The sequence below is a fragment of the Heliangelus exortis genome, chromosome 6, assembly GCF_036169615.1.
Source record: "Heliangelus exortis chromosome 6, bHelExo1.hap1, whole genome shotgun sequence".
Classification (NCBI taxonomy): Eukaryota; Metazoa; Chordata; class Aves; order Apodiformes; family Trochilidae; genus Heliangelus; species Heliangelus exortis.
Window position 1 is genome coordinate 37,806,133 of NC_092427.1, and position 10,560 is coordinate 37,816,692.

The 10,560-nt window shown below is 37.9% G+C and overlaps 1 protein-coding gene across 3 annotated transcripts in view; it reads left to right on the forward strand.

The window, feature by feature from the left end:
• The first annotated feature begins 426 nt into the window (after positions 1–426).
• The window catches only part of SGO2 (shugoshin 2), a 14,050-nt gene continuing 3,916 nt past the window's right edge, over positions 427–10,560 (forward strand). The window contains exons 1-8 of one of the 3 annotated variants that reach the window (XM_071747911.1): positions 427–785; positions 1,121–1,254; positions 4,318–4,469; positions 5,995–6,170; positions 6,612–6,689; positions 7,285–7,367; positions 7,719–7,948; positions 8,349–10,307. In XM_071747911.1, coding sequence (XP_071604012.1) covers positions 4,331–4,469; positions 5,995–6,170; positions 6,612–6,689; positions 7,285–7,367; positions 7,719–7,948; positions 8,349–10,307 — 2,665 coding nt within the window. In that variant the 5' untranslated portion in view covers positions 427–785; positions 1,121–1,254; positions 4,318–4,330. Of the gene's footprint in view, positions 786–1,120; positions 1,255–3,732; positions 4,470–5,994; positions 6,171–6,611; positions 6,690–7,284; positions 7,368–7,718; positions 7,949–8,348; positions 10,308–10,560 lie in introns of those variants that run through there. The other 2 variants (XM_071747910.1, XM_071747909.1) reach the window with 2 other exon arrangements.

Genomic DNA, 10,560 nt, shown 5'->3' on the forward strand with positions numbered 1-10,560 from the left:
CTTACTGGGTATAACAGTTTACACATAACAATTGCAACTTAAATATGGCTGCTGCTGTCAAATGTTTTAATTAATTTAAGTTATACCTTCAATCTTTCTCACTCTAAAGCATTCCTTTAAGAAGATGCAGGTTTCCATGCTTGTCTTCTTTAACCTTTGTTTTGCCTCACCAGTCTGAACAGTGTTCCTTCAGATAGTTCTGCATTGGCAGCCCTGAACAATGTATTTGGCCTCAGTCAATCCATGTACACACACACACACACAGAAAAAATGCAGTAAGTAAGTTTTGGAGCTTGGATTTTACCTTCTGAAATACTCTTCAAGGCTAGTTCAGCATGCCCTTGGTGTAGAAGCACACAGCATAACCAAGCTCCACGATCAGACTACCTTGTGAGCTGTGTGTTCTGGGGAAATTAATACAGAAACTCTTGGTTTTTACAAATTTCCAAAGGAAGAGAGGCTTACACCCTCCTCCTCTGGAAATCTGTGTTTCAATTTACTAATTTCAGTCAAATTTGACAGAGAAGAAGAGGCATTATGAAATAAATTTTCATTAAGCTTGTGCAAGAAAAGATGTGATTAGTGGAAAAGGTATTCCTAATGCTATAATTTCAGGAAAAACTATTGAATGAACTCAAGTCTGGTTGAACATCAGAGAACCCACAGAGGGAGAAGCTATTCTGCATCATCTACCCACCAGAAGTGCTGTAGTCACAGCTCACACTTCACTGGACCCCACAGAATTAATTCCCCAGCAAAGACTCTTCTCAGAGATGGATTTGCAGGTATTTATTAAGACACAAATTCAATGCAGCACTTCCCACGTGGGGCTTTTATTGCAGGTCTGTTTGTCTTTCCCTCATTCCCTCCCCTTTCTATTCAGTTTAAAGACCAGTCATAGGATCCCAAATGACCAAACCCCAGAATTCTGCTCATAACTTATATTTAAGATATACAGGCTGTGAAGCTTGGCAGTGGTTTAAGTTCTTCTGCACTGTGAACAGCTGGAAATTAACTGAAATTCTTACAGATGGGAGTTCCTCTGTAGAGTGTAAAGGAAAGTATAACCATAGGTGGAAACATAATACTTCACATTTTGTTTTAAATTTATTGCCCACAGTAGTGACATAAACATTAAATGGACACAAAGTGGCGATCGCCCCTTCAGGACTTGAAACTGTTGTAAAACTGGAGGAAATGAAAACTTACAATTGGATCTGGATGAAAACACTGGCTTCTGGACAGGATAAAGAGGTAAGTTTTATTTGATTGGTTTTCTATTTTCAAAGTTATGTAAGGTTATTTGGCCAGAGTTTTGCAGTAGCTACAGCCACTTCCAAGTTTCCTTATAAGGGAAAATGTACCAGAGGTATGTAAGGTGTGCTTGAGCCAGTCTGTGTAAAGCTGTTTGCAGCAGATTGTGAAAATAATAAATTCATAAAGATGCATATTGAAATAGTGCCACTGATCATTATTGTGCAAGTCCTTTGATTTAATTTATAGTATATTGTAATGTTAGCACATGGAAGGGTAAGATTTTTCATTATGATTACTGCATGGCAGAACATAATGCTTTTTTTTAATTTCAAGCTTTGATATCTCTGGAAATCTTCAAATAAATGAAAACATTAACTCTCTTAAAATTTTCACAAAACTGTTTACTATAAAACTGCTGATTCCTGGATCAAATTCTGGAATTAATGTCCCCCTCAGGTAATGGTAGGACTGTGCACACTTAGCCAGTTAAAGAGAATGTATGTGAAGGGGGTGCTAAGGAGCAAGGCCTTTTAGTCTCAAAATGGATTTTAGGGTAAAGCATTTTGTTAGACTGTAATACTTTCTTGCAATTCCTAGTCCTAATATTACCTGAACCAAACTAAAATTGGGCTTTCTCAAATTCTGACATCAGTCTCCTGCCCTTACAACTTGGTTAATATGCAGGCAGTGTGCATACTTGTTGATTTTGTGCAACCTGTTGATTTTTAAATTTATCATTGTTTTCCTAACTGTCTTAATGACTGGCTATTCACTGCTTGTCATTCATCTATTATGAATAGCTGAAGATCAGCCAGAAAGAAATTTAAATTTCCACTGAGAAGGAATTACATGCATTCCTCCTTATAACCTAAAGGAGCTCTTTAAACTGAAAGCCAAATACCTCAAGCTCTTCCTAAAAATCTCTGACAGCCAGGTGGAATATCTGCCTTTCTGTAGCCCCTCCTCACAGTGTTTTGGGATTGATGCTAAGTGTTTATACTTAGTTAATAAGTAATTAATACTTATTTTTTAATTTTAGCATTATTAATGGTTGACGTTTATAATGTGGCTGGAAAATGCAGTTCCAGCATGAGGCTGGAAAAGTTACATGCATCCCACACCTTTTTGAAACACCCAAGAATGTCACTGAAGAAGTAGAACCATGGGTTAAAGGTTAATGACTTATGCATATCTCATTTCTGAAAGGTTTGTCTGTATGTGAGAGAGAGCTTGTGTGAGTACAGTGTGGTTCATTTTGCACGGACGTGACAGAATTGTTAGACTGCCTTTCCTGTCTTATCAACAGAGCAGCAAAAAAGATGGATGTTGGTTCTGGTAATGGATGGTTCAGGACATGGCCTGAGGTTGCACCAGGGGAAGTTTAGATTAAATATTAGGAAGAATTTCTTTAGGGGAAGAGTCGTCAGGCATTGGGCAGACTGCCCAAGGAGGTGGTGGAGTTGACATCCCTGGAAGTATTTAAAATCCATGTAGATGAGGCACTTCAGGACATGCCCTGGTGAACATGGTGTGAGGGCTGCGTAAGGGTAGTGTCAGTGTGAGGGTAGTGTCAGTGTGAGGGTTGTGTGAGGGTGGTGTCAGTGTGAGGGCAGTGTCAATGTGAGGGTAGTGGCAGTGTCAGTGTGGGGGTTGTGTGAGGGCAGTGTCAGTGTGAGGGCAGTGGCAATGTGAGGGTAGTGGCAGTGGCAGTGTGAGGGTTGTGGCAGCGTCAGTGTGAGGGTTGTGGCAGTGTTAATGTGAGGGTTGTGTGAGGGTAGTGTCAGTGTGAGGGCAGTGTGAGTGTGAGGGCAGTGTCAATGTGAGGGTAGTGGCAGTGTGAGGGCAGTGTCAGTGTGAGGGCAGTGTCAGTGTCAGTGTGAGGGCAGTGTCAGTGTCAGTGTGAGGGCAGTGTCAGTGTGAGGGCAGTGTCAGTGTAAGGGCAGTGTCAGTGTGAGGGCAGTGTCAGTGTCAGTGTGAGGGCAGTGTCAGTGAGAGGGCAGTGTCAGTGTGAGGGCAGTGTCAGTGTCAGTGTGAGGGCAGTGTCAGTGTCAGTGTGAGGGCAGTGTCAGTGTGAGGGCAGTGTCAGTGTCAGTGTGAGGGCAGTGTCGGTGTGAGGGTAGTGTCAGTGTCAGTGTGAGGGCAGTGTCAGTGTGAGGGCAGTGTCAGTGTGAGGGCAGTGTCAGTGTCAGTGTGAGGGCAGTGTCCGTGTGAGGGCAGTGTCAGTGTCAGTGTGAGGGCAGTGTCAGTGTCAGTGTGAGGGCAGTGTCCGTGTGAGGGCAGTGTCCGTGTCAGTGTGAGGGCAGTGTCCGTGTGAGGGCAGTGTCAGTGTCAGTGTGAGGGCAGTGTCAGTGTGAGGGCAGTGTCAGTGTCAGTGTGAGGGCAGTGTCAGTGTGAGGGCAGTGTCAGTGTCAGTGTGAGGGCAGTGTCGGTGTGAGGGTAGTGTCAGTGTGAGGGAGGGTCCCTCAGGGGCGGTTTTCCCGCCCATCCCAACGGCTGCCGCCCAGCGGCCGTTGGCGGTCCCGGCGGGCGCTGTGCCGTGAGGGTTCGCTGGGACGACATTCTCCTGCTCTCTGCTTCCCCTCTTCCCGGGACGCTCTCTCTCTCTAGCCGTTTATTTCAATTTGTAGCATTTCTAGTGACGTTTATTTAAACACTTCGGTTTAAAGTTTGCCCTGGTCGGCTGGTCATAGTGTGAAGTAGTAGAAGCTTGGTTTTTTTTTCCCTCTTCTGTGTGTAAACTTTGATAGGTAACTTGAGGAACTGGGTAACAAAAATCGGTGATCCTTTTAGTCTTCATGTGTCTTAGTTAAATATTTTGCCCCTCTGTCATAATGTCACTTAAGTCTCAAGGAAGAGTGCATTCGCCTCTTTGAATTAATTGAACAGAGCTAAAGACCAAAGCAATTTTCTCAACTTCAGAGATAACAAATCCCTATGAGAGTAAAATGAAGTTTCATAAAAATTTCACTTTTTAAGTTTCATTAAACCCATTCACTTTTTAAACCTAAAAGTGTGAGAAAGGTCATGTATTATTTGGTCATTCCTCTTGGCAATGTACAGGTTCGTTTTGAGGATGGATAAACAAGAAACTGGTAAATCCTACGCTGCTTTCACCTGGGGTGCTGGTAAAGGGCCTGTGAAGAAAAGGGATGGAGCATTACAAGCAAAACGGAATGCTTCTTTGGCATCTAAAATCAAAACCAAATTAATAAGTAAGTCCTGTTAAAACTGCAGCCATTTACTTTAGTTAGAATTTACTACCTCAAAAGGAATAGTAATTGTACTTAGTGTGATTTGCCGAATTGTTGCCAGCTAAAAACATTAATGTGATATGTTGAGAATTATAGGATAGTCTAAAAGTTAAAGCACATGGTTGTAAACTGTTAATTTATTTAATTCTCTGAGTGTTTTCAGGGCATGCCAGTTTTTTTAACAGTGCACTCAAGTGCATTTCTAACATCCGTGTCCTCATCCATTTGGGATGTCTAAAAACTGAGGTTTTTAGACAAAATGAGTAAGATCAATGACCTTGTAAAATATAGTTGCAATAGCAAAATACCTAGTATTCCCATTTGCAAAATGGTATTTATATAAAATTCTTCATTGGCTGAATCAAAGGAAAACTACAAATATTAATAATCTGGTTTAATCACTTGCCAGAAGGTACTTTGTTTCTAAATTAAAACATAGATGTGTCTTGGTTGCCTTTTGGTTTTTGCTCTGACAAAACCAACACTATGGAACACCTCAGGTTCTCTTCTGCAAAATGTAGGGAAACCATAAATGTAGTGAAACAAATCCAGTGCCTCTTTAATTCAGGCAGCATGGTAAATGGATGTAGACTTCTGCTTGTCTTTTCTGTGATCTGTGAAGCAATAATTTTTGTTGTTTGGGTATATATCTTTATAGATTTATATTTTGTTGCTTGTGTATATATTTGAGCGTACTGTGGCTTTATGTCAAAAATAATAATTTTCAGTGAAAAATAATCACTATAGGTGAGTAACACAAATGTCCTTTAGAAACACCCATGCTGCAGTAATACAAGTAATTCCCTAAGCTGAATAGTAATTTCAAAGCACAATTTTTGAATTAACAACATTCTACTGTTAGTCCCTGTTTCCTCTTGCAAATTTTGGATTACAGATCAGAGAAGCAGAAAGACAATGAAGAGAGATGTAGTTGGAGTAGATTTTATGCTACTCTTTCCCCTTTTTTAAACTTACAAAAAAGTATGGTCAGACTTGTCTCTACTTTGAGATAAAAATATCTTGGTAAGATGCAGTGTCACTGGACAAAAAAAAAAAAAAGAATTTAAGTTCAGCAGATTTTCATTTGGACCAGTGCAAGTGTTATTTCTAATTTAAATTTTTTTTCTTTCTGTTGTCAAAACTCATATGCTCAAAATGATTGAACTTTTTAATTTGCAAAATGTATATTTGGCTGGTTTTTGAAATACAGGCTAATATTAATACCTGTGAAACTATCAGTTTTTAAATGTTTTCTTCTTGAAATAACCTTATTTTTAAAAATCCAGACTTGCTGAATCCAGGCATGAAATAAACTTGAAGCTGGCAGAGAGTAATCATCAGAATGAGAGCCCACAGAAACAGTTTTCTGTTGGAAAGGGTTAGACTTTGTTACTGTTCCATCAAAGCCTACAGATAAAAATCTTGCTACATAGTGATAGTTCATTCAGACAGGGCCTACGGAAAATAATGATTTTGTTTCCTCTAGATAACTCATCTATGTTTAAAGTAACTTTAAAACAAAATAATAAAGCCTTAGCCATGGCCTTGAGTGCGGAGAAAGAAAATTCTCGGAAGCTAAAGAATGAGAAGATTTGTCTTCAGAAGGAAGTAGAAAAACTGCAGCTTCACAATCTCTTGCTTCGTCAAAAACTAAAGTGTTTGGTATGCTGTAAATCAAATAATTTAAACTTAGAGCAGCTAAACCAAGCTTTTATCTTTTTGGGAAGCTTAATACTGCTTCTTAAAATGGTGCTTTAAAATGTATATCTAATATTTGTTAAATTAAATAATCTGATAGCATATAGTATGATTAGTTTGCATAGCTTGATTTTTCTTTCATAGTTTTTGTTGGTTGGTTGGTTGGTTGGTTGGTTTTTTTTTACTTGCTATTTTGCCTATCAGTTTGTATGTCTATCCATAGCTATTTTAGTGTCAGCTTCACCTTTATAGATTTCCAGAAGGTATTAAAAATCAATTTGTGCTCATCTGAGTATAAGAAACCCCCCCAAAAATATAGATGTACCTTTATATCTTGTCTTTTCATAAGTTAGAAACCACTAAAATGTTTTCTTTTTTTTTAATTACTTATTCTCTTATATGCAGAATAAAAGACTTGTAGAAGTAGAACTGTTTTTGAATGATAACCTCTTAGCAGCAATAGAGCTAAGCAGTCTTCCTGAGGTAAGATGCTTTTTAAGCTTCTGCCACGTTGAACTAATTTCCAGGATAATATTTGCAAAGTATCTAAATGGGGGAAATGTTGGGGTCATGCATGCATTTTAAAACATTTACCCCAATTCCTTAAAACTTGAGATGAAGCCCTCATCTAGTGATACCAGTTAGATTTTGCTGTTGCTTGCACTAAAAATTTGGGATTTAATCTTGTTTATAAAGTGTCTAGTATCATACTCCATGTTAGTTCTCGTGTCATGGCAAAATTAGTTGGTTTTTTTAATATAATTTTTAATCATTTGTTCTAAAGACTTGCTTAATGTTGCTTTATTCTTCCATATATGCATAATATATAGCTACATAATAGCTACATTTAAAATGTCTGTACATTGCTTTGGGATGCAAGCAGCTTACAGATTTTGATAAGTTTTGCTACAAAATATTTTTCTTTAAAATTATTGTGTGTGTTTGAGCACCACGCACCTTTCACCAGTACTTCTATTTTTTGCCCATTCATTGTTTTTCTCCCTATGGGTATTTCTGATCCTGAGAACATAAGACAATATTCAACTGTTTCCACTTCTCCACTCCTCTTCTTTTAAAGAATCTTCAGCATTGTCTTCCTCTGTCAGCTGGCCCAAGTAGCCCTACTGATGACCAGGGCAAGAGTACCTATCAGTCAGCTAGGTAGGTGATTATATTAAATGCAGAAGTTCCAAGTGCCTCTGCATTATTTTTTACAGCTAATTCCTCTCAGTTTTCCTAATTTCCTGTCTAATTCAGGCCTATTTGCAAGTTGGAATTTATACAGAGAGAGTGTTAGACCATACCAGGGTTTGAATAACTTGTTTCTTTCTTCATTGGATCTCACTGGCACAGAGGAGAATCCTCTATCATAAAAAATAAAAGATAAAACCAGATGTCATACTTGAGTTCTTGTTTTGTGCTTTGATGCATTATTAAGGGAATGTTTTAAACAATTGAGTGTTACTTCATAAAATATAATAAAATCTTCACAGTGCAATTTCCTCTTTTCAGCTCTGTAGAATTGCCAATGAAGCTTCCTTTAACTGCAACAGCAAAAGAGCAAGATAGCACTTCTGGGTGTGAAATACCAAATTCTGGCAAGTGCACCACTGCTTTATCAAAGGAAATGCATCCAGATCAAGTCAAGTTGGTGTTATCATTGCCTTCTGGAACAAATAATCAAAAGTTAATTGAAAGAGACCGGGTAGAAATGACTGCTGACAAAGATGTATTTGTAAAAGGTATGATTTATTTCAGTGCAGGTCATTTTTCAGAGCTATCTGAGAATTAGTATTTAATAATTAATTACCTGATGTGTGATACAGAAAGTGTATAAAAAATCCTAAATTGTAATAAACTGAAAAAATGGAATAAAGTTCAGTGAAATAACCCAGCTGAAATGTAGCAAGATCAGTGTGAACAGATTAACACTTTGATAGGATAACCAAGTAATAACTAAGTTATTGGAAAATACACTTTCATTTATACTCAATCTTAAAAGTCTAACTTTGATAAAATATTAAATTAGTTCTAGTTAATTAATTTTCCATGCTTCTGGTGCCACCTTCAGTAGTTTATCTTAATCTGATAACTATATTGAAGTCTTTATTTCCCCAAGCTGCTGAATTATTTTTTTTGCAGAAAACCAATTATGCACAGAACTACCTTGCAGCAGTGCTGCCCTGACTCATGCCACAAGTACACAGCCTTTAAGACAGTCTGAGGAGCTCACAAAACAATATAATGATAGTTTCCTTCCATTCTATGGGAACGTGACTGGAAGAAAGATACATGCAGCACATTTTAGGTCAAATCCTCGACCTAATATAAAGGATTTTGATAAAATGTGTAACTTGAATAATCTGCCTCCTCAGGGTGTCAGCAGCAGTAGCAACACCAAGGATGTGACTTTGCAGGAAAGTTCACATGTCTTGTCTGACATTATTCCTTCTCTTAAATTAAGCAATGAAAGTAAGAATGATTTTAAGAAGCTGCTTTGTACTGAGCAGATGAAGCCTGAAGAGACTGTTTATGATGCTGATATGGAGCTGACTGCCAGTGAGGCAGGTGAGCTACTCACAGTCACAGCAAAAGACAAAGATAAACTACACTGGAATAAAAAGAGTAATGCTAATTCTGGTAAAATATTGGCAAATTTTAGAAAAGTAAAATATTCTAAGAAGGATAAAGAGAAAATTAAAAGCAAGACTGAAGTCAGTTCAAATGGGTGTGCAGAAGAAAGGAACACTACAGCTGAAAGTAGTGACATTTCAAAAACTAGTGACTCAAAAACTCAACTATTCCAATGTCAGATGAAGCAGCTACCTATAGGATATTCTGTGGGGGAACAGAGTTTGCTAAATACCAACAAATATATTAAAACACAAAATTGTTCAAGTAAAGCCAAAGATACTAAGAAGAAATATAACTTAATGAGTGAAAAAACCCACAAAACAAATGAAGAAACTTCCTCAGAACTGTTTGAAGACATGGAAAGCAAAACAGAGAAAGCAGACTCAAACTCATCAATTAACAAGATCCCAACAGAAATTTATTGTGCTGAAAATTTGCCATTCCAGGATGGAACTTCTAGTGTATTGCTTAGAAATGAAAAACACAGCAAACCCAAAATAAACAGGAGAGCTTTTCAAAACCCTTCTAAAATGAACACAGCAAAACTCTATAGAGAGAAGAATGGGCAGCATGAGGAATATGTTTCAAGAAAGCCTCAAGACAGCAAGAGAAAACAAGACCAGAAGAATATTACAAAGAGAAAATACAATCAAAAAAGTAGTTACAGGCAAAGTGAAGAAGCTGAAAGTGATGACATTGATAAAATGACTCAGAATGTTGACCAAAAGAGTATCCATTTTTCACCAGGCAGGTTAAAGCACACCCTGGCAAAGGCAAGCCGGAAAACTTACATAATACCAAAAGAAAATCTTACAAGGTTCTCACATTGTAAAAATGAAGAATTAAAAAACAAGGCCACGTTGCATGCAGAGGCTGTTTGTGGAAATAAAGTAAATGAAACTCAGCAAATACAAACAGCTGTAGTTGCTCAGAATGGTGTAGCTATAAATGCACCACAAGCTAAAGAAGTTAATGATGATGCTCATACATTAAAGGAAGTAGATTCCTCATCAGTGACACATAAACCCCCTCACACGAGTAATTCTCCTGATAATCAGGCAAAGCACAAGCAGAGGTTCAGTTCTGATATTTCCGAGACCAGAGCAGAAAAAATTAATTCCAGGCATATAAATCATGAGGGACAGAATGTTTCGGATGACAAGGAAGACTTTGCTGTGACCAAGTTAAAGCCTTTGGTTCAAAAATCAGAATTTCCAAAATTCCTACCTGTCAAACGTTGTCAGAGTATGCCATTAAACACAGATAGCTTTTCCCAGCAAGGTCTTTCCACTGTGGAGCTCCCAGCTTTTGATAACCACAATGCTGCCATGAAAGTCTCTATACTGGAAAACTCTGCAGTCTGTGGGGAAGATGATCATAATAAAGCACTGGATTCTGGAAAAACAGAACAGATACTGGATCCCATTTCTAAAGAGACTTACAGTAAGACTCTGACACCTCGGCATGGTAAGTCTGTAGGTGAGGAAAAAAATGGTTTTAATTAGTACCTGAAATTAATTTAGTACCTGAATAAATTTAGTATTTTAGTACCTGAAATAAATTTAGTACCTGAAATAGTGGTGAGGTGTCTTCTCTTAGCAATATCCTACTCTTACTGCTTGTTTGTTTAGAGTGAATAAGACTGGTATGGAAAAAAGTAAGACAAAATCCATAAAATATTTCATACTCTGTGTCATAGATCAGCCACAGTCTCTTTTTT